The sequence below is a fragment of the Lichenostomus cassidix genome, chromosome 7 (genome assembly GCF_008360975.1).
Source record: "Lichenostomus cassidix isolate B80296 chromosome 7, HeHo_3.0, whole genome shotgun sequence".
Taxonomy (NCBI): Eukaryota; Metazoa; Chordata; class Aves; order Passeriformes; family Meliphagidae; genus Lichenostomus; species Lichenostomus cassidix.
The window spans coordinates 3,244,989-3,269,186 of NC_139488.1; the positions used below are offsets into that span (position 1 = coordinate 3,244,989).

Below are 24,198 nucleotides of genomic sequence, written 5' to 3' on the forward strand. Positions count from 1 at the left end.
TTGCTTTTGAGCTGAGTCAAAGAGGATTAACTCAACAGGTGTTTTACTGGAGAGTGGGAGGGAAAACAAAACAAAACACAATGAAACAACTGCCTACGTGCAAGAATAGCAGACGAATTCCTCCTCCTTTTCTGGGGAATGAACTGCTAAAGCAGATGGCAAACATCCCCCTCTCCTCAAGCCCCAAGTCACTCTCAACTCTGGCTTTAAACACTATAAGTCCTAGAGCTCAAATACTTCCCTTTAGTCAGGTCTGGAAGGGGATCTTCCTGATGCAGACTTGACTTCTCAAGGGTTGAGCTGCTGCCACTGCCCCTGACTCGTGGTCTTCTGCACCCTGGTCATGCTCAAAGATACAAGCTGGAGTGCAAAGGGCTTTCCAGCAGCCTCTGTGCCTTGTGCATTGGGTAGGATGGTTGAAACTCAGACTGCTGCCCCGTAAATTCGTGATAACACCTTGCAGCTCTTTTTTCATGAACAGAAAGACCATCAAACAGCACAGGAATAAACAGCGACCAGCATCTTCCTCCCCCTTGGGCCACAGAATGCAAGTTACAAGTTGCTGTTCTGATTTCTCACCAACCCAGAGCTCTCCAGCTAGTCCCACCAACCTCCTGTTGGCCACAGCATGAGTCAAGGGGACTTGGGTCAGCTAAAATCCCACTGCAGCTGGAGGGAGCAGACAGCAGCTGAGGCTGTGGAGAGTTTTCATGAGAATTTCTTGAAGCTTTCAGTGATTAATGTGCACAGATAGCCGGTGTTAACAGCCAAACTTTGTCACTTTTCTGTCAAAATCATGAGAAAAGCACATAAAACATTTCAGATTGCTGATGGTGAGCCTGTAAAGTGAGGAAGTGGTCAGAGGATCTGTATGTCTTAGCAGAACTGAAAAGGGTCTGTCCAGAAGTGCCATTCCACATGCTATACTGAATATATCTTCACAAGAAATGCTACTTATTTCCAATATTTGGGTTGCAAAATGATCTAGAAGCAAACTTTGCCCCCATAAGTGACTAAAGCTTGACAGAGGGTTTGTGTTATTAAAAACTTCCAAGCTGAAGCCAAGCATTCAAGCCAACCAATGTCCTAAAATGTGTGCTTACAAATTACTTGGATAATCGCCAGAAGCCCAAGTCTGATCCCTTTTTCTGTTTCTTTCTCACCCAAAAAACATCTGGTGTGTGTTGCCAATCTGTATTGGCTGCTCTGTCAATGCTGTAGGCACCTTTAAGAACAGCATCCCAGGTAATTAAATAGCTAAGTGCTGACGAACTGTTGTCAATACAGAATAAAATCAATACACTCCCTGTTGTTTGATAATGATACAGAGCTGGCACTATTTGAACCAGCTTCTTTAGAAAGCTTTAATTTTATCAAACAACATCCTTTCAGGAGAGATGATTTGGGGTTTTGCTTTTCAACAAAGAGAGAAGTGGAGTGCTGCACACGGCGTTTAATATCTGGCTGAGATTTAAAACGCATGCTCCTTATGAAGTGTGACATTTTATCCCTGAAGCCACAGGAACATTTCCCACATTTAAGTGATAGAGGGAAAATGCTTCAAATTAGATTTGAACTTTATACCTTCTAATTCTGCTCCAATCCTCCTCCTCCATGTACCACGCTCAGGCCTGATGAACACGCTGTTATATCAAAGTCTAACAGACCTGAGTGCTGACAAATCCCCTTCACTTAGCCTGGAAGTAAGCAGCAAACCTCCTGGAGATCCAGGAGTCAATGTTAACTGGAAAAAATAGCTCAGCCACTGCTCACGAGGCTAAATGAAGTGGTTAGTGCAGCCTCCTGCGTACCACTGGGAGCTGGAAGCCAGCACTGAGGCCACACAGCTGGTCCAGGTCCCCAGGGTTTGCAAAGAGCCACCCAGAGCTCCTTTCCACACTTCTATCCAAGCCTGAAGGAAAATCAAACATTCATATGCAAGGAAGTCGTGGTCAGAGGGAGGGAGCATCTCTCCTACAAAGATGGGCTGGGAGAGCTGGGGGTGCTCATTTGGAGAAGGCTCTGGGGAGACCTTGGAGTCCCTTCCAGTGCCTAAAAGGGGTCCAGGAGAGCTGGAGAGGGACTTGGGACAAGGGCTTAGAGAGACAGGGGCAAGGGGGAACAGCTTCCCAGGCTATGTGGCAGGGTTAGATGGGATATTGGGAAGAAATTCTTCCCTGTGAGGGTGGGGAGGCCCTGGCACAGGGTGCCCAGAGAAGCTGTGGCTGCCCCTGGATCCCTGGCACTGTCCAAGGCCAGCTTGGATGGAGCTTGGAGCAGCCTGGGATAGTGGAAGGTGTCCCTGCCCATGGCAGGGGGTGGAATGGGATGAGTTTTAAGCTCCCTTCCAACTCAAACCATTCTGGCATTCTGTGAAGCCCTAAGCAACAACTCCCCAGATCTGCCCATCGCAAGGTCCTGCTTCTCACTTTTCTGGACCCAGAGGTTTCTGTGCAACTCATTTGCAACCAGGTCCCCATCTGGGGACAGCTGTCCTGCTGTAAGTGCTGTCACAGCCCCTGGTCCTTGAGGGAGAGCTCCTCTATTGAGCCCTTCAGGATGAGAGGAACCCACAAGGATCACCAGGTCCAACTCTGGCCCTGCACAGGACACCCCAACAATCCCACCCTGTGCCCAAGAGCCTCTTCAGAGGAAGCTGCAGACCCTAGTGAGGTCAGACCTCAGTCTCCTCCAGGCTGAACAGGCCAAGTGTCCTCAGCTGCTCCTCATACAGCCCCTTCAGGTCCTTCACCATCTTCTATGCTTCCTTTGGAAGCTCTCTAAGAGCTTTAGACCTTATCTAAAACTGCCCCAGCACCCAAGGTGAGGCTGCCCCAGCCCAGAGCAGAGCAGGACAATCTCCTCCCTGGCTGTGCTGGGCCTGACCCCCCAGGACAGGGATGTCTCTCCTTGTTCCAAGGCACTGCTGACCCAGATCCAGGTGGCCACTGACCAGGATTTCCAGATCCCTGCTGCTCTCCAGCCTCTCATTCCCCAATCTGTCCATACGTCCCAGGCTGCCCTTCCCACGTGCAGAATCCAGCATTTTCCCTGGTTAAACTTCACGTGGTTGGTGATTGCCCAGCCTCACAGAGCACATCCCATCCCGCATCCCAGGCCCTCCCACCTGTCCCTGTGGCCACACACCAAACAGAATCCTTGACTCCCAAGCCGTGGCCCAAAGCCTCAGCTCACGTGATGGAGGAAGCTCTGACCCACAGCCTCTCCCTTTGCATCTCTTTTTGGGCCAGCAACACTCACAAAAAACCCACTCCACCTTCCACCCTATGCCTCGAGGGACTGTCCAGACCTCTGGAAGTGCTTTGAAATACAAGTTGCAAAGGCAGAACATTATTCCCATTATGTGCCTTGCTCTCCTTAAGCCCTACTCAATAACAGACAGGTGCACTAAGCTCTTTGCCAGGGACCCACGTTGAGAGGAACAAGACCCTCCAGTTTTATATTTTACCCCTTTTGTACACTCACCAGTCACCTCTTAAGCTCATAATAAAAGACTTTTTTTGAGAAATGATGGCACCTAGTTTCCAAGGCAGCAGGACTTTTAAGCCCATGTTTGCAAGAGCCTAAGGAATTAGAGATGCCAAAAGGCACAGGCTGTATAAAACCCGTCCCCTATTCCTGCTGGATAGATCAAATAACACACTTGGAGTTTTTAATGCAACACGAGCTGGAGGAGGAAGTGGCCAGTGATGCTGTACAAAAAATGTACAATGAGTGGGATAACAACTACAAATCCCTTTAATCTCTGGTTTTACCTCGACATCTCAGACTGTTTGGTGCCTGCAGGGATTATCAGAGATGTGTGATTGCAGAATGGAAAGAGTGAAATGCTTCATGCTGTTCAGTCACCATGGAGGTCTGCTGGACCTCAGCTGCAACTATCAGAGAATCCCAGAATCATTTTGGTTGGAAAAGCCCTCCAAGACCATTGAGTCCAACCTGTGACTAATCCCCACCTTGTCCCCAGCCCAGAGCACTGAGTGCCACATCCAGGCATTCCTTGGACACTCCAGGAATGAGGATTCCACACTGGGCAGCCTGTTCCAAGGTCCAACCACCCTTTCCATGAAGAAATTCCTCCTGATGTCCAACCTGAGCTTCCCCTGGCCCAGCCTGAGGCTGTTCCCTCTCCTCCTGTCCCTGTTCCCTGGGAGCACAGCCTGACCCCCCTGGCTGTCCCCTCCTGTCAGGGAGTTGTGCAGAGCCACAAGGTCCCCCTGAGCCTCCTTTGCTCCAGGCTGAGCCTCCTGATCTCCAGGCAGATCTATGTCCTCTCTTCAAATTACTCAAAAGCTCAAGGATTCAACTGGAAACCTACAGCAAACCAGAACATCTCCCACTCCCCGCTTTCTCCCTTTATAAATGTCTATTTTCTTAGGCTAAACCAATTACTTAGTCATACACAACTCCCATTTCACCTCAAAACCAGGCTCCTTTCCCATGGAAAAAAAAATCAACTCTACTCATTTAATAATTAATTTTACTGCATGACTTTTCCCAGCAACACAACTCATTTTTTTCCAATTTCCTTACAAACTGATGAAAATGAAAATCCCCTCAGCCTCCCTGCACGCTCTCACGTACATCACTTATTTGCAGCTTAATTTCCCATTTTTAAAAGGATGATGTTTGCTTTCCTCCAACTTTTTTTGGGGGGGAGGGTGAAGAAGGCAGGTGGGGAAGTGAGCAACGAGCATTATTTCATCATCAATACAGCTTCCAGCACAAAAAAGACAATCTTGTGCACTGTGACACTGAGGTGCTAACACAAGGCAATAAATTCAGATTAAAAATTAACATCCACATCATATCAAACCATCTTGGTGCTCTCATTTCCATTGCTTCAGAAATCTTCCTACTTTTTTATTGCAAACACATGCAACGGGTCAATCAGTCCTTAAAACCACACACGCTGATGGAGACAGCACTGCTGGGACTCTGCAGGTAAAACTTTTGGCTGAAAAAACATGGTTTGGCATGAAAAGTGGCGTACAAATGCCAGCATTAATGGAAATAAAAATGCAAGGTTCCTATCTGGACTGCAAAGACTGGAATAAGTTATTATAAAAGAACATAACACAACTTACTGCTTTTGAGAGCCTCCTGACCTGCAGATGGATGAGGATCAGGGCACTGGAAGGAAACAGAGAAATTTCTCATGTTAAATTTCAGTGTCAAGAGTCGCGCTTTGGAACTGACACAGCAAATTACAACCTGATTTTACATAATTTTTCAACCTCAGCATGAAGAAAATGCAACAAATTCTCCCAAAACACTTAAAGAAATGATGTGATGGGCATAGTCATCATACGGCTTGAAAAATAATATCCTTAGATGCTTTTCTTATGGTCTTCAAGATTCAAGTTTTCAAGCTTTTCCTCCAAAACCGGGGTGGGAGGCTAGGAACTTTATTTCAAAAACTTGATCGCCAAGAGTCTCACCTAATTATGTGAGCTTGGGCTTCAAGGGAAAAAAAAATAGAAAAAGGAATGCAGACACACAGAGGATTGTGGCAAAAAAAAATGATCACTGGCAAAACATTCATTGTCCCTAACTTGCTGCTTTTCCCCTTCTCTGCTGGCTCTGTGGAAGAATGCATTTCCCCAAAAAATCTGTGCTGTAATCCTGCCCTCTAAACTGGTTTTTAAGTGTTAAAGGAAGGGAAGAGCACTAGAAAGTCACCTCGATAGGCACTTGGGGAAAGAAAGAAGGGGAACAAATAAAAAGAGAGGGAAAATGTGAATGCAACGGGCATGAGCCCTTGGAGGGGAAAGGAAATAACAGGGAGGGGGGAAAGAAAAATAAAGAGGGGGAAAAAAGGAAAATATAGGGAAGGAGAAGAAAAGGGGGAGAAAGTCAAATAGAGGAAAGGGGAGGACGTGGAGGGAAGGAAAATACAGGAAAGGAGGGAAGGGAAAATAAAGGAAGGGGTGAAAAGGGCGGGGAAAGAAAGATGTAGGAAGGGGGGAAGGAAAATATAGAAAAAAGGGGGGAAAGGGAAACAAAGGGAGAGAAGGGGGTGAAATAAACTAATGGGAGGTGAAAGTGACACTGGGAAAAAATGAAAAGGGGGCAGAAAGTGAAACTAACAGGGGGGCGGGCAGTGGGCACCACACCGACAATGACCGCGGACGGATTTAAAGCAAAAAAAGGGAAAGATTTAGATCAGATATACAGAATAAATCCTTCCCTGTGAGGGTGGGGAGGCCCTGGCACAGGGTGCCCAGAGAAGCTGCGGCTGCCCCTGGATCCCTGGAAGTGTCCAAGGCCAGGCTGGACAGGGCTTGGAGCAACCTGGGATAGTGGAAGGTGTCCCTGCCCATGGCAGGGGGGGTGATGGGATGAGCATTAAGCTCCCTTCCAACTCAAACCATCCTGTGATTCTACGAAAAACGAGCAGGTGGATGAAAGAGAGGGGAAAGCCTGAGGCTCCCTCTCCTCGCTGAGGCAGCCCGGGCTGCGCTCGGCCCGCCCTGCCCGTGTCCACGGTAACGCCGCGGCCGCCGCTCCCTCAGGCAGCCGGGCAGGCCGGGGCTGCGGAGCCGTGTGGGGCTCGGGCTCGCTGTCCCGGGGCTGTAGGGCCCTGTCCGTGTCGGTGTCCCTCGGTCCCTGTCGGTGCCGACCCAGCGCTCAGCATGTCGCAGGCGTGAGTACCCCGAGCGCGGGGGGTGAGGGTAAGATCTCCTCAGAGGGGTAAAGCACACCCCGGGGGGAGGAGGGTTCACCTCCGTCAGCTCAGGAAAACCAGGCAAATACTCGTATTATCCACAGTTTGGACACCCCCAGGAGTGGGGATTCCACACTGGGCAGCCCCTTCCAAGGCCTGAGCACTCTTTCCATGCAGAAATTCCTGCTGCTGTCCAACCTGACCCTCCCCATGCCCATCCTGAGGCTGTTCCCTCTCCTCCTGTCCCTGCTCCCTGGAGCACAGCCTGACCCCCCGACTGTCCCCTCCTGTCAGGAGCTGTGCAGAGACACAAGGTCCCCCTGAGGCCAGTGGATCCCCTGAGGGCCTGATCCACTCAGGCCCTTTGCACAAAGGTTCCTCTGTTACAGACCAAAATTCACACGTCGTGTCTTGTTTCCTCCCGGTAATTTCAGCCCAGTGCAAAGCTTCACGAGTTCATCTGCAATAAGCAGACAGCGCTGACGGCATTGGATCAAAGTGCCTGCAAGGAGCTGTGCTCATCCCCCAGAAACATCACTCCAAGCTCCCATATTGAGCAAGTATTACTGTTGCTGTGCCACAGTGCTGGGAGCTGAGCTGTGAGCGTCTTCCATGATATTATCCCTCTGTGCTGTGCTGTTTACTGTTTTCAGCTCCAGCAGCACAGCCCAGTTTGGGGAGGCTCTTTTTCCGAGTTCTGAGCTAGATACAGCTTGCTCAAGTTCGATAAATAATAGTATATTACAGAAAACAGAATTAAAGAAAACACCTCAGAGGTATTTGTTACCTCCTTCTGCTCCTCTCCTTCACACTCAAAGCTGACCATATCCAAAGTGCTGCTCCAGCAGGTTGTGAGCAAAGCTTCTCCTGCCTCCTTCCCCATGGTCTCCCTCCTCTGGTACCAACCTCAAAGCTCCCTGTTTCTTTTGCTCAGTATCCTCTTTCCAAACTCCCAGCTTTTTGCCAGGTAAAACCCTCTCAGGTTCTAAAACACCCTTCCAACTTCAGAACCAGAGCAGCTCTACTTGTCACCAACACCATGGGTTTCATAGAACTATTAAGGTTGGAAAAGACCTTCAAGATCACCCAGTCCAACCTTCAACCAAAACGTATCATTAAGTGCCACATCTACTTCCAGGGATGGTGACTCCACCATTTCCCTGGGCAGCCTGTTCCAATGCTTATCTACTCTTTTCAGTGAATAATTTTTTCCTAATATCCAAGCTAAACCCTCCTGGCTCAACTTGAGGCCATTTCCTCTTATCCTAGTGCTCATTGCCCGGAAAAAGAAGCTGATCCCCCACCTCACTACGACCTCCTTTCAGGCAGCTGCAGAGAGCAATAAGGTTTCCCCTGAGATTCCTTTTCTCCTCTTCTGCCTCCACACATCGGCAGCCCCAGCCAGATACCACTAAAAACTCCACTGCTTTCCAGCCAGTCAGCTTCCTTTTCCCTGCTCCTTGGTTCAGGAGAGAAAGGTGGGATGAGAGGAATAAAGAACATCATCTCCAAGGGCTCAGCAGAGACTGTCTGGGGGTCGTGTCTAAGGACAGATCCAGCACAGCCTCCAGCTGGCATAAGCTGGAGGAAAGCTTGGTTAGATCCCTGGTGGATCCAGTGCAGGGCTTGTATAAGTCATGCCTAACACTCTCATGAAATCAGTTAAGGGAAGGTCACAAAGTAGTGGATGGTTATCTGAATTGTGCTTTTTTAAAGAAAAAAAAGAAGAGGAAAACCCCCCCCAAAAGTATTGTTTGACCTCTTCCTCAGAGTTATCTTGGAATCTGTCATTCCTACCCAGTCTCTGAATCATGGCTGCTGTTATTTGAGCCAGATTAACACCAGAGGAATTAAGCTGAGTATAGCTGGAAAAATACTTGTGCTTCCACTGTTTTAGCTCAGTTTAACTTTAATAGAGACAGGGCTTTTCAGCATTTCCTATGGCATTGCCAGCACTGAACAGCAAATCCATGCAAACAGGGTTATATCTCCACACCACATGACAAAAGAACATATCCAGTCCTGTCTCTGAGCAAGGTGCTGCTTCTGGTGAGGGACTCCAATTTGGTGTCAAAGCTGCTTGGCTCAGGTTGTTATAATGACATTGTAGCTCTGCACAGCACAGGATTTATAGCTGGGCTAATCCACCCCTTCCTAAACACGAGTCTGAGTTGGATCTCAAATAAGTTACTGAGGCTACTGTTAACATGGTTGGTTGTAGTGAGGTTATGCTGGCTATGTACCATAAATCACAGTTGTTTAGGTTGGAAAAGCCCTCTGAGACCATCAGGTCCAAGCCTTAACTCAGCACTGCCATGTCCTCAACTGTCACATCCACATGGCTTTTAAATCCATCCAGGGATGGGGAATCCATTGCTGCCCTGGGCAGCTGTGCCAAGGCTGGACAGCCCTTTCCATAAGAAATTTTTCCTAATATCTAGCCTGTCCTATATCCTCCCAGTAGCCAAAGGGGGCTTATAGGAAGGCTGGAGAGGAACTTTTCACATAGGTACAGAGCAATAGGACAAGGGGGAATGGCCTTAAGCAGGAGGGCAGGTAAAGATTGGATATTAAGGAGAAATTAATCCCTGTGAGGGTGGTGAGGCCCTGGCACAGGGTGCCCAGAGAAGCTGTGGGTGTTCCTGGATCCCTGGAAGTGTCCAATACCAGGATGGATGGGGCTTGGAGCAGCCTGGGATAGTGGAAGGTGTCCCTGCCATGGCAGGGGGTGGAACTGGATGGGCTTTAAGCTCCCTTCCAACCCAAACCATTCCATGATTCTATAAACCTTCCCTAATGCAACTTCTGGCCATTCCAAATGTATTTTAAATGCCACATGACAAAAATGTCTTAAAACAATCTGCATTACCTGAAGGCAGTGAAGCAAAGACCTGATGATGAAAAGGGTTTATGAAAAAGAACTTTGGTTCTTCAGAAACAGAAATGCTACACAGCTTTTCTCGAGCTTGAGGTAAACCTTGAGTTCCAAGGCATGTTCACCATCCTCAGGGTCCTGTGACTCCAAGAGCTGTGGGCTAAAGCACAAAATTTAATTCCAGTGCCTCAGCAAGCTCTGTGTCAGGGCAGAGAGGATGCTCAGAAAGCAGCAATGTTCTCTCAGGGTCAGTAAGTCCAGCAGCCAGGCAAGGGAAAAGTCAGCATGTCCAGACTTGCCTGGCATTTTTAGGGACAGTCCCAGCACTCTGGAGGGAGCAGAGCCATTAAGTGTAGGGTGATTAAAAAGTGCTGGAGTATCTCACTTCCCAAAGCACTCAGCCCCAGCATTTGCATGCAGACGTACCTTCTGTTCCAGACACTGGAGATCCACAGAAATGCTGCTGCATTTATGTTTTCCTGCAGTGTCTCCTCCTCTTTTATGGATTTGTTTACCGTCTGCTTGACCCGTGGGATCCTGCCCGGTGATTTCTTACCTTGCAAGCCCTGACAGCCCTAGTCCAGACACGTTCAAAGCCGAGTCTTGGCACTGCTGCCACCCCTAGCAGGTTTTAATCAGCTACAAGACATTTGCCACTGCCACCAAGGAGCTTTAAACAATCAAAGCGCTTTAAAATTTAATCTCGTGTCACAAATAGAATTTATATTAATTCGCTGGTTAAATATTGATCTAAGACAAGATCCTTAGCATCTCCCCTCCTGCTTCTGACAGAAACAACCAAAGCAAAGCTCTCTATTTTATATCACATCCCCAAGGCTCAGTTGAAGAAAATTAAGCTTGCAAAACCAAAACGTGAAAAAATGTCAGTGCAATTTTTAATCCCCTCTCCTCTCCCTCACGTTCTGTGGCTGCATTAAGATGCAGTTTCTGATGTTGTGATCACATCCTATTTTCTTCCCACGGGGCCCCAGCCTCATTCAGCCATTGGGCTGTTGTTGAATATTTCTTTTTATCCCCTCATTCAGCGTCTGGCCCCAGGCCATATTCTTCAAATTCCATCCAAACGCCACAATTATTAGCTTCCTCCTGGGCATTCCTTGCATGTTCTCTCTCATACATCTCCCAAGCAGTCACAGATTCATCTTTGCCCCTCTTTCCACCCCTGGTGAGCATTAGCACATCATCTTGCTTATGTTAAAGCAGGAAATCAGAGACAGGATCAAATTGATCACAGCTAAGACTCAAAGCTGCAACTCCCTCCTGTGCCTCCCTTCATCCTTAATGAGCAGGTAGGGAATGATCTTGTGTATTACTTGTTCAGTGTCTCCTCTGGGAAAAAGCATTGTCAGTGGAAATATCCCAGCAGCACTTGTGCTAGAAAATAGGGAAAGAAAAGGCCCCAGTTTTCAAGAAACTGAGTAGACTGTGTCAGCTTTGAGCTTAAAGCCTCCTGCTCCTGGCAGGGGTAGAGCAGCACCCAGACACAGCCCTTTCTGCATGGAATTGTATGCAGCTGGATGGGTAATTGCCCTTTCCTTTTCTAAGGTAGAGAGAAAAAAAAAAAAGGAAAAAATAAAATTACACACATAGGGTGGTTAAAGCTGAAATAAACTTTTTTGCTGCAAGCAGTAAAGTGTGTTATAGGCAGATATTGTTTGGAAGGAGGAATTCTGCTTGCAAAGGAGAGGAGGTTGCTGTTCATATAGCACAGACTGGTTTGGGTTGGAAGTGCCCTTAAAAACCATCCAGTTCCACACCCTGCCATGAGCAGGAACACCTTCCATTATCCCAAGTTGCTCCAAGCCAAATCCAGCCTGGTCTTGGACACTTCCAGGGATCCAGGGGCAGCCACAGCTTCTCTGGGCACCCTGTGCCAGGGCCTCCCTGCCCTCACAGGGAAGAATTCCTTCCCAATATCCCATCTAACCCTGTTCTCTGGCAGCAGGAAGCCATTCCCTGTGTCCTGTCACTCCAGGCCCTTGTAAAATCATCTCTCTTCATCTTTCTTGCAGGCTCCCTTCAGGTACTGGAAGGCCACAGTTAGGTCACCCCAAAGCTTCTCTTCTCCAGGCTGAACAATCCCAATTTTCTCAGCCTTTCCCTGTGGAGCTGCTCCATCTCTCTGATCATCCTGGTGCCTTCTCTGGACTGGTCCAGCAGCTCCATCTCCTCCCTGTGCTGAGCCCCAGGGCTGAAGCAGCTCTGCAGGTGGGATCTCGCCTCAGCAGGGCAGAGGGGCAGAATTCCCCCTTCCCCTGCTGCCCACACTGTGGGAGCAGCCCAGGGCACAATTCTCCTGCTGACCCCAGAGGGAAGGGCAGCCTCCAGCTCAGGCAGGAGCTGCAGACTGAAGGACAGGAGGGTGGCCTTTGGAGCATTTGACAGCGTGTCCCACACCTTAATTCCTTTGCCATGGAAGAAAACAGGGGGTTTTTTTATCAGAAAACTGCAAGAAAACAGTTCTTTTGCCTGCCTGCCTTGTGAGTTTGGCTGGAGCAGGTGCTTGAGACCTGCTGAGGTGTGTTGCTGCTACTGCTGCTGCTCCTGCTCCATGAAGCTGCTTCCTTGCCTTCCCTGCGGTTTCCCATTACATTTCTGCCACACAAATCTCTTATTCCCCATTCACTTTCTGTCATAGTACCCAGGACTGAAATTGGAGATGACAGAAGCACAGAGCCGTTCACGTTAACAATGCCAGCAGGCTGTGTGTTTTCTTCCCTTGTCACAACCAAAGCCTACTGAGGTTTATCCTTTATTTTCCCCCAAATGCTTCCAACTCTATAAAACATTGTGGCTGGAGGAAGCATGCTTAAAAAGTCATCTGGCAGAGTCACATTCACCACCAGCTGAGAAGTTTGGCATAATTGTGAGACTAATCTTATTTTAGGAGCAAGGCAGGCTTAAACAGGCTCATGAGCCTGAACTGCTCCAGACTGCAGACTAAAGGCTTTGAAATCAGGAATTAATTCAGACAACTTTTCAGTCAATTTGGTCCATGGAATAAATGCTGAGTTGGAAGGGACCCACCAGGATCATTGATCCAACTCCTGGCCCTGCACAGGACACCCCAAGAACCCCACCTTTTGCCTGAGAGCATTGTCTAAACATGTCTTGAACTCAGACAGGTTGTGTCATAAGCCATGCTGATCTCTGATTCTGCCTGCACCTCTCCAACCTGAAAAATGTTTGCCTGTAATAAAACAAAAGAGAAAGAAGGGGGCCGTGCCTATAATGTAATCAGCATGCAATACCCGAGCAGGTTGCAGTGAGGGAACAGGTAACTGCTGACCTGAATCAGCCAGCAGTTATCTAAGCCTGGTGATTTTTAGAGAGAAGGAAAAAAAAAAAAGAAAAGCAGCAGCGTTAAAACCCCTTTTTCCTCTCAGGGCCTCACTTTCCCCTCCCAACCTTTGTCTCCTGTTTCTTTATTTTCCAGAGGCTGCAGGGCAGGGTTTCCCTCCCCCGTGTTTGCCCAGGGCTTAGCACAATGCCTGACCTGTCAGGCCCCGAGTGTGGAGAGGGGACCCTGAGGAGTGGCCCCTGCATGCCCTTCCTTGTCACCAGCCCCATGGCTGGGTCCCCTCTGCTCCGTGACTGCTGGCCTTGTGTTCTGTGCCGTGGTGAAGAGGTGCCAGGCTCCTTGAGCCCTGCTCCACATCCCCTTGCACTCACAAACCCTGTGGCACTTCCTCCAGCCCTCAGCACAGCCTAACCTCATTTCTGAGAAAGCAAAAATACTGGGTGGGTTTGCAGTGGCAGCAGAGGTTCCTTCAGAAATGTTTTCACACACACTGTTTAGCTTTCGTTTAATCACACAGGAGTTGCCAAATGAGGTGAGGAAAGCTAGAGTAAGAGTCAAATGTTTTCCCTTCCATCTCCTTCCATCCATCAGGATAAAACAGTGAGACCAACGCAGCACTACACCTACTGCAGCATTAGCATGGGAAAGCATGAGATATTCCTGAGGAGAGCCCAGAAAAACCAGGCATCAAAGAAGCCGGGGTTCAGCCCACAGGCAGATCTGTGCCATGTCCTGGAATAACAGGGATAGTGTTCCCTTTGGCACTGAGTAAAACACAGAGACACTCTGGGGGGAAAAGAGAAAAGCCACACAAAGGTAACCCCACTGATGCCAGATTGTACTCCTGGCTCAAGAGTGGCCTGAGGGACAGTTTGCATGCTCAGCACAAAGCCTTCCAAGAAGGGCATGCTTAAGCCTTAAAACCAGTCCAACACCAGTAAGCAGGCTCACCTCAGCTGTACTCCAAACCAACGAGCTTTTCCAAGTGTCAGGAGAGGTGGGTCAAGCAAACATGCAGAGTTAGAGGGCCCTAGAATACTAAAACGAGGCATGTATAATTTGGCAGGATTTTAAACATCTCTTTATAACTTCAGCAGGAAAAAAACCCGTATTGTTAAGCTTCACTCTAAATAAGGAGAGCAGGCTTTATTTTGAGCAATAGAAGTGAGATTTGAACTGGCAATTGTGCTATGGGCAACAGAAACTTCTTAAGCCCATGTTTTAGACTCTGTTTCTACTTTGTGGGAGTGAAGAAAAAGGACATCAGCAAGGAATTAAAGCTCTGACCTTCCCTCCAAGCTGTGAGCTGCCAGAAGGCACTCTGGGGACTCTGGAGTTCAGTCACTTGATGTGCTTTTTCCTCATCCCATTACAGCACTGCTTATTTTCCCCATAACACCCCTATTTGGGAGTTGCTATGACAATTTGTAGCATTATTTACAGTGCTATATGCACAGAGAGATCAAGAGACAGCTTTCTCTTCCAGGATTTTATGATATTAAGTCTTGAATAGGAAAGTTAGGCTCAGTCCTGCTGGTTATCTGCATTAATAGGTGAGTTATAGGCTCTAATCCGACCTAAATCTGATGTAATACCATCCTTGGGCACAGATACAGGACAGAAATGAGCCTACAAGATGGAGCAGTAACAGTAAATACACAAACGGTGCATTCAAGGCTACATTGTCCTCCCCCTTCAGCGTGTGGAAGCAATTTTGAGTGAGTTCACAACTTAATGCAAAGGGACACTGAGCAAATAGGCAAAAATTCCAATAGGGACTTAGGGATCACACGCTGTCTGATTCACAGGCAAGGAGAGGCAGTGCTCTCGTTTGCTTTTAAGGCATAACCTTGAAGTTACTCCTTCTGACTAGCCCAGAACATGTTTGTCTCTAAAGCTGTAGGGCTCCTCTGGGTCACAGCAGCTCTGCCAAGTCCCCCAAAAAGAGCTATGAACACGAAGCACATCTCATCCTCTAGATTAGTCCAGAAGGGCTACCTGTAAAACCTGAAATAACTATTTAATCCTGTTTTGGGGATGTGTCCTCTAGTTTTTAACCAGGGTGAAGTGATGAAACACTCAAATCATGTTTCTGCTTGCCCTCTCCTGTTATCCAGTGTCTGCTGACCTCATCCCATGCCTAACAAACCTGGGGGGTCAGGTCCCCCCAAGGTGTCAGTCACCCTGAACACAGCAGGTACATAGGACTATCAGCTAAAAACGTAGCACTTTCACATCAACCTTTTCCTTCAGCGCTTCATTTTCCAGCAGGCCTGTCCTTTCCTTTGCCCTCATTTACCCAAAACACCGCTGTTGCAAAAGCTACAATCATCCCCTAATATCCATAGTCTTAACATCTGACCCACAGCAACCACACTTGCAATCATCTCGGTGCTTATCCGATAAACTAATGCTTTATGGAAGCAATTATGTCCTATCTGCAGTGCCTCACGCTAACGTCCTCCGAAGGGCTGCAGCACTCCAGCCCCCTCCTCTCTCCACAAGCCATTCACAATATAAAAAGAAACTGGATATTAGCTGGCTCAGCAGGAGGAACCACTTGACATTCCGCAGTCAGAGGAGGCAGAGAGGGAGATTATTGTAAATTGGAGCGGACAGTCGCTCCTCGGTGCTGTGCAATCCGGTGTCTCCGTGCAACAACCTGCATGGGAAAGGCTGCAGCCTGAGGATCCCCATGGCTCATAAATCAGCTGGATGGCTGTGGGGACACCCCACAGGGCTGGGCTTCCTCAAAGGTTGATAACCTCCCCTCTATCCATGAGAAATCATACAAAGTACGTACAAGAGCACACCGTTTCCTCCTGCACTGGAAAATCCGTGTGCCTCACATCCTTCCGTGTCCTGGCTCCAGCTAGTGCTGGCCTTGCTTGTCCCCATCTTCTACCCTCTGCTAGGTTTATTCTGTTTATCTCCTGCACCTGGGTTAATTGCTGCAATTGACTGATACGGGTGGTGCAATGGGATGTAAATGAAGTAGGAAAAAAAAGGAAGGGGAAAGACCTGGGTGGGCTGCAGGAACATCAGGAAAAGCAAGGCCAGCTGCATCCTGCAGAAAGCCAGGTCAGCTGAAGAGCATAATACGCCCTTTAAAACGTTAATGGTGCAAATTCAATAGCAGGGTTTGCGTTGTTGGTGTTTTTGCTGACTGCAGGGGGGACTCCCAACAGCTCTGTCACCCCCCAGCACGTGCAGGGCACCTCACTCTCGGGACACTCGTGGGCTGGAGTTTGTCCTGTCCCATCCCACGCATCCCTCCTGCAGCACAAGCCCTGGGTCACTCTGTCCTCCAGCACTGGCAATGATAAGATCAGCTCAGAGCTCCAACATCTATTATCATGCACAAACAATGCTAACATCTGTCCAGCTTTCTGGTCAGGATAAATACACCAACACTCCCTGAACGTGAGGTCTGCTCTGAAAGCTCATCTAACAAAGGCAGGGCCTTTTGCTGTTCTCATCCCTCTTTGAGAAGCTCTAGGAACAGCAGCTTAACTTGGTTAAGCACATGGATGGGTCTAGATTGCACCATCAAGGCCAATGGCCTTTATTCCTAGGATTAAGGAGCAAGTCAGCTGTCCCTGTTTCCATAGCCACTGTTTTCCCCTCAGCGTGACAACATGAATGAACTGGTTTTCTCCCAACACAACCAAATGTCAGTGCAAAAGGGATTTTTTAGCTCTGTTACTAGACAGGCATTTGCAGAGATGGATTTTTTAACACTTATCACTGCCAAGAGGTTCCATCTGGCAAAGAACAGGACCTGAAAGTGTCTTCACTGCCACAGGTGTTACTAACACATTTCATGACAAACCTGCTGTTTGAGCCCTTCTCTGAATAAAACCTTCATTACCCAGAGTTTGTTCCTTGCTCCTTCAGGTTGATTTCCCAGGACAGTCTGATCTGCTTTTCCCATGACAGCCACTGACAGCCAGTCCATAGAGCTCCACCTATTCTTACCAAAACTACCAAGTGAGCAGCATTATTGCTCCTGGAAATGAAGATGGCCTGAGGTGACATCTTCCATGCCACATAATCCTGTAGCCACCAGACCAGATATTTAGCAATTCCTTGGAGTGCAACAGTTGCTACCAAAGTAATAAATTCTTTTCCTCATTCCACGTTTGAATTAGGGACCACAGCTTTACTCCAGCATTAGCACCAACCCCACCCTTACCCCACAGTTACCTCCAAGCAACCACTTCAGAAAGTCAGAATCAGCACCACCATCAGCTTTAGAAATGTAATTTGGTCCTCATGCCAAACATGCAGAGCCTCAAAAACTGGGGAGGTCCTTCCTCCAATTAAGGGCAATGGAAGGAGGTGCCTTTTCTATTAAAACATCTTCTCAATTAGCACAACTGAATAAAACTCCTGGCACTGCTAGAGGTTGTAACTTCAAGCATTTGAAGGATGCTTCAAGCATTTTAGAATGAAGCTGAAAATCTTGTAACTTTTAAGCTTTCCATAATAAAACAGCATTTTAAGATTCCTATTTTTAAAACAAACAAAAAGAGGAACTTCTGCTAATGGTTTTCAAAATACTTTGTAGTTAAAAATCTCTTAATAAATGTAATGGCTCACACTTCAAGGCTTGCTTTGTGAGAAATCCACACCCACAGAGCCCTGGCCTGGCTGTGTGCTAACTCTGGCTTTCATGTCAGGTTGACACAGTCTCCTCTTTCCAAGCAGCACTTACATCAAGATATGGGCAGACACCCAGAAAGACCTGGACATCATGCTCGAGAGAGAAAGGGAGGAGTTCAGCCAGCCAGAGGAGGACCGTGAGAAGGTGATGAAGATGTTGACCACTTGCTACATCAAATACCTGGAAATCATCCGTAACTTCAAGGCAGTCCATGACAACCTCATCCACCAGCAGAAGCGGGAGGCGGTTCGGCAGGTGCTGGATGGGGTCATGGGCCGCCTGCTGGAGATCAAGAAAGAGATGGTGTCCCTGGACAAGTCGGACTGTCACGACATGGATGATGTCCTGATGGCTCTAAAGCGTGTCCCGGTAAGGCTACCTCGATTATGAGCTAATTCATAGGAAAGGTGGGGTTTAGTTGCACGTGATTCCTTCTAAAGGGGACAGAGGGCCTGATATGCCAAACAAGCCCAACCTTTAGGGAGAGACTGCTGCCTCCCTGGGGTCTAGCTGAAGGATGTCACCTGGAAACTTCAGCTTTTTCACAGCCCACAGACATGATCTTCCATGCAGAGGGAAGGGGAATGGTAACATGTAGTCTGAGGGTTATCACAAAAGATTTCAGGGCTTTGGGACATTTAGTAAAGGATTGTGAGGCACAAGTTGTGTTCTCCTCCACACTTCCAGTTGAAAGGAGCAATATTGAGTCTGTCATTACATGGCTTCCCAGCTGGTGTCACCACCATAATATTGGGGGTTTTGACAATGGAATGGCCTGTGCAGCGCCAGGAATGCTGACATCAGATGGGACTCACCCTTCTCAGCAAGGGAGGGGAGTCTTTGCTTGGGAATGGGCAGAAATGGGTGGCCCAGGAAGTTCCACCTGAATGTGAGGCAGAACTTCCTCACTGTGCAGCAACCGAGCACTGACACAGAGACCAGACAGGTTGTGGAGTCTCCCTCACTGGAGATATTCCAGAATGTCTGGATGCAATCCTGTGCTCTGTGCTCTGGGATGACCCTGCTGGAGCAGGGAGCTTGGACCAGATGGCCCTCTGTGGTCTCTTTCAATTTGACCCATTCCGTGATTCCAAATTACAACATGAACTTGTATTCATAGCCCCAGAATGGTTAGGGGGTGGAAAGGACCTTAAAGCCCATCCCATTCCACCCTCTGGCACAGTCAGAGACACCTTCCACGATCCCAGCTTGCTCCAAACCCTATCCAAGCTGGCCTGGAACACTTCCAGGGATCCAGGGGCAGCCACAGCTTCTCTGGGCACCCTGTGCCAGGGCCTGCCCACCCTCACAGGGAACAATTCCTTCCCAATATCAAATACAAACCTCCCCTCTGTCAGTAGTAATTTACACAGCTTTGCTGTTAAGTGTCAGGAGCTTGACTCTGCCAGATTTTAATGTGGAGTGAGACAGAAAATGGTACTGAAAATACACTGATAAGTAAAGTACAGTTCACTGCTGCCTGCCCTCCGTGGCACGGTGGAATCAGCACCGTGAATATGACAATGAGGCAAAGTGTGGAAGCTGTGCTTTAAAAGCAGTGGGGAAACTGAGCTGGCAAAGGTGGTTACTTCTCTCGCAGACAGCTCCATCTATTGTCACATTCAGGTATCGTTGCTTTGCTAAAACGAGCTGAAATTCCTGCTTTTTCCAGGATCCCAGCTCCGAGATAAATTGCCTGATATCATTGTAGAATTATTCAGAGATTTGCAAACGTGTTGCTGTTTGCCACTGCACATCTGCAAATTTAGGATAGGAATTGCCAGGAATTTTCACCAGCCCTTTACCTTCAACATTAATCACTAGTTTGAACTATTTTCAATTGAGAGAGTATAAACACATCTCTGGGGAGAGTAATCCTTGAAATCATATTTTGAAATTCTTAGCATTGCTGTTTTCATGACTCAGCAGTAAATCCATCTGCAGCAAAAAGCTGGCAAGTCTGAGAAGTCATGCCTGACATCTCCTCAAAAACAAGCATAAATTCAAATTCCTGCACCACACCTTAATTTTAAGAAGGCAGAACATACCTACCTACCACAAAAGAAATCAATCACTGAAGAGATGTCAGGTTTTTTTTTTCAAAGGAAACAGAATATGTAAGAATATAGATTTATGGGGTGTTCTTTCTAATAAAAGATTTAAATATTCTTGGTAACAGAGCAAAATCACTGGACAAATAACTCCTGTTTCTCAAAGAATCTGCCCAGAAGGGATCTTTCCACTCATTCCTTTCCCTGTATCATCATGGGCTAAAATCCTGCAGGATTGAAGGCAGAGGACACAACATTTTATATCTTATGTGATGATAGTGCCTGTTTTGCACTATGGCATTGTAAGGCCAAGCTTCCCTGTTTCTCCAGTTCTGTACCTCATGGTTTTGTGCAGTTGCCTTCCAACATCCAGTCACTCCATTTCCTGGGGTAATTGTGAAGGTATTTGGATCCATAAATCCCATGTGGAGCCGGGAGTGGCTAAAAAGCAGCAAATTTGACATGAGGTTAAATATCCCAAGCCTGACTTTTCAATGTTGGGCCCCAAAAAGAGATTATGAAGAGAAGCAGACTCCCCACCCCTTCCAGCCCTGGCACTGGGGCTTTGATCTCTTCCTTCCAGTCAGTAAAAGTCACAGTCCAGAATCACTTGGAATTAAAGGCCAGGTGAGACATCCAAGATACTCCTACACTGACTCACTCTGCTTCCTGGCAGCCTAAAAATCCTCTCATCCTACATGAGGGTATCCAGACAAACCCCTTGATTTCTTACACCTCCAGGTTTTAATCCACCCAGAGTGATTTGCACTCAGTGCAGCATATAATCATTCCCATCAACTACCAAGGGTGTTGGAAGGTGCAAACAGGGAGCTTAGCAAGACAAATATTTAGAAACTTTAGCAGAGCAGACCCTCTGCACTGATAAAATTATCAGGGATAAACACAGCCTGACTTGGAAGCTTTCTTATGCTGCCATGGTAGGGATGTCCCTCAGTGTGCAGCTGAGGGAATGGGGAATGAAATCTGTGAGCTGGCAGAAATCTGTGAGCTTGGCCACAGCCCTGCAGATTGTTGCCCCAGGAACTGGGAGGTGATGAGCGGCACATTCACCATGTGCCTGAGGCAGGGCAGGAGCAGAGCCTGTTCTTCCAGGCAGGGCTGTTCTCCTCTCCCAGCCCACTCCAGGCTGGCACTGAGGCTCAAGGATCAGAAGGTCTCCCTGAGCAGGACAAAGCCCACCAATTTCCATAGCAGACAGATCAGGAGTGATCTGTCAGACCAGGGAGATCTGGAGGAAACAGAATTTAGGGAATGTGCACCAGAAGACACGTTCCCCACACACACATATTCAAAGGGACATAATTGCCAGTAATTATCCTTTGAAGAGTTATCTCCAGTCTTCAATACAATATAAGGAACAGGTTGTGTCACCCCCCCAGCTTCTTGACTTTCAGGGAGGGGTTTTTTTTGCCTTCCTCTCTGTATCTTTTTTTGTTGTAGAGTGAAATTCTATAGGAGAATAATTGGGAGAAATGTAAATCAGTTAAATCTTAATTATAGAAATGAGTAAAGACAGGCACTTCTAGTCATGCCTGATCTAAAGAAGTGCCTGAGATACCCCAGTCACAGGCAGACAGTTAGTCTACAGCTCAAAATACCTCTAAAAAACCCTAGAATTCTGCTTTGGTTCCTTATAATGGTTAAAAAAATGGCAAGAAAATGGATCTATTTTTCATGTTGATTAAAACAAGAAGTGGGATGATCACACAACCAGAGGTATTCAGCTCGGTGGAAATCATGTTTAAATTAATGGCAACCCTGCCAAATATTTTAGCAATTTGATAATATAATTGAGCCATTATAAGAAGAAAGATTTCTGGGCTCATATGGTTCACAAACTGGGTTGATTTATTTGTTTTTGTTGAATTAGGCCTAAAGTAATTGAAAAGTAACAGCAGCTGTTGCAAAGGTCAAATTCCCCAATACTCAAAAAATATTCAACAACCTCTGTCCTTACTTTGTTGCTTTGTAAAGGTGTCAAATTAATCAGTAATGGGATTTAAATGCAGTCCTAAAAAGCATCTCATGACTTTTGTCCTCTAGGAAGACATAGAAATACCCATCCCAGAGTATTTCATTAAAGAAAACCTGAAAAACCTGCAGGAGAGGGCGAAAAATCTGGATGAGATTTTGCTGAATGCTGGTTTGCTAGAACAGGTAAATGTATCCCATATTTACATATCAGAGTTGATTTGTTTAGCTTACAGCCACATGTGTCTGAACACATGAGCCCCTGAAGTGAGAAGTACTTTTACAGCAGTGAGGAAGTAAAAGTGTGTTTACAGATAAGGCACAAGCAGAAGGTAACCTTAGATTTCCCTGTCAAACAATATCCAGTCACATCTCCAGTCTGGTTAAGACTAAAATGATTCTACTCTGCTTTCTGTGTGTGAGAGTGTCAGAAAGAGCAGCACTTTGGCCAAGTTAATGCTTTATTTGTCCAACATTTGGACAAATTTTATTTGTCCAAATAAATTTGTCCTTTATTTGTCCTCATCATGTAATTAGTCCTACTGAAACCAAGCTGGGCTTAAGCTGTCCTGGACCAGGATTCCTCACTGGAGCAGGCAGAACTTGGAGTTCAGGTCAGCACAACTGCTGGTATTCAGTTGTTTATAACCTCTGAACAATGAGTGCAGTTTCTCCCGTGCAGCTACAGAGCTGCAGCTGCTGGGAGGAGCAGAAAACTGAGTTTTGGCAGAGCAAAAGTCATCACAGACAAGTACACGAGTGCTGCAGTGAAGGCTGCTCTGGATTTGATATACTTTTGACCTTTGGGGAATGGCATGTTGCCTACAAGCAGGCACTGCTGACCCCTGGAAGTAAACATCTGTGCCTGCATGCCTGGAGAACTTGGATTCATCGATGTTGTAGCCATAAGAGACAGTCCTGATAGCCCACTCGGTCAAACTGCTGCGCTGAATTCTCCAGCAGTGATTGTGCCTGTTATCCCACAAAATAACTGAGGGAAAGTCCCCAGGGATAGAAACAGCCCCAGGCAGAGGCAGCCTGCAGAGACAGAGCCTTTGCCAGGCAGCTGCAGTCCTCCCCTGTTCCTCCACAGACAGCTCTAGGTGAATGCTCTGCTCTCCTACTCCTCTGACATTGCTCTGGGGAGATCCTGTTTCAGCACAGTATATATTTTTTGCTTCCCAGAGTTCTGCTCTTGCCCCTTTTCAGCAGATGAGGTTGTCTAGTGTGCAGCCAGCTCAGCCAGGGTCCAGCTCTCCCTTGCCAGGCTGTCACACAGAGACAGAGGATTTAATAAACAGCAATAAAATAACCTCACCCAGTGTAAATCCAATGTCCTGTGCTGCACTTCCAGCTCAGTCACCACTGGGATTGCTGCAGGGTTGTCAGCACTTCTGCTCCTTGTCCTCTCAGGAAGTCCTGGCTGCTGTGTACCCAACTGGAATTCTCCAGTGTCTGTGGCAGTGCTGTTATAAGCAGTCCAAGATAAATCCAAACCAGTGGAGTTCATCTCAGGAATCTGCTCTGCACATCATTTGTGTAATTCTGTTCAGGAAATCTATTCTATGTAATTCTGTCCTAGAAAGCCCTGCTGAAAGTAAGTGCCACACAATATGTACATAAACATTAAATATGAGCTGCCTCCAGCTGGGGGATGAACATCAAGAAAGGACACTAATTCAGCTTTTCCATGGGGAGAATGAGGAATCAGGAGTGAGAAGGGAGAGTCCCTTTCTCCACTTGCACTTTTTTGATACATTTTTCCCTGACTCAGAGCAGCCCCTCCTTCCATTTTCATCAAAAGAACTGCACAGAAACCCATCCCTTCAGAAAAGTAAAGGAAAACATTCCACAGCCTAAGAAATTCTCCTTTTAGTAGGACAAAGCCCCATGGTTGTCTAATAGCTCAAATAGATCAAGTTCAGCAGGATGCTTTATAAACCATTGTGGTTTCCCAGCAAAGCTGGTTTTCCTCATCACACAGCAACAGGAGTATCTGCTGGTTTTGTTTCCTAAGCTATTTTCATCTTAGGAACTTTTTACAGATTCCTTCATCGTTTCATTTTCTAACTGAGGCAGGTAGTTAAAAAAACATAACTTTTCCTTGTTCATTCCTTTTTTTGGCTGTGCTGTTGAAGGAACCTGTCACAGCCCTGACACTTGAGGAAGGCATTAAAGTGATCCAGGTGGCAGAACGAGCTCGCCAAGGCCGTGCTCGAGCAGCATTCATGAAGAAAATTTACCTGGAAGAGAAAAGACAAGCTAAACAAGAGGATGAGATGGGTAAAGATCCAGATGCTGCTGCTACTTGCATTCAAAGGGTGAGTTTCTGATGTAACAACAATTCTGGCAAAGCCAAATGGCAATGATTTGGTCAGGAGAGCAGCTATAGACAGAAACAGCTTACAGGATGGGAAGCATTCTGAAATCTTTTTTAGTGTGTCCAGCAAGGTGAAATGCATCATTTAAACCATTTTAAAAATGAGACAGGACCCTAGATGTGAGATCAATGGAACCAGTCCTGCACTTTATGACCTACAAGTTGTTTTTTCATTCTGATTTTTATGACCTCAGTTGCTCTTTCTGGCATCCCCTTGGAATTCA

The 24,198-nt window shown here is 47.1% G+C and overlaps 1 protein-coding gene across 5 annotated transcripts in view; it reads left to right on the top strand.

Annotated features, from left to right (window-relative positions):
- The first annotated feature begins 6,515 nt into the window (after positions 1-6,515).
- DRC11 (dynein regulatory complex subunit 11) overlaps positions 6,516-24,198 on the top strand; it is a 97,835-nt gene continuing 80,152 nt past the window's right edge. Inside the window, exons 1-4 of one of the 5 annotated variants that reach the window (XM_085065810.1) lie at positions 6,516-6,667; positions 17,596-17,920; positions 21,667-21,780; positions 23,733-23,915. In XM_085065810.1, coding sequence (XP_084921936.1) covers positions 6,657-6,667; positions 17,596-17,920; positions 21,667-21,780; positions 23,733-23,915 — 633 coding nt within the window. In that variant the 5' untranslated portion in view covers positions 6,516-6,656. Of the gene's footprint in view, positions 6,696-17,595; positions 17,921-21,666; positions 21,781-23,732; positions 23,916-24,198 lie in introns of all 5 variants that reach the window. The other 4 variants (XM_085065812.1, XM_085065811.1, XM_085065814.1 and 1 more) reach the window with 4 other exon arrangements.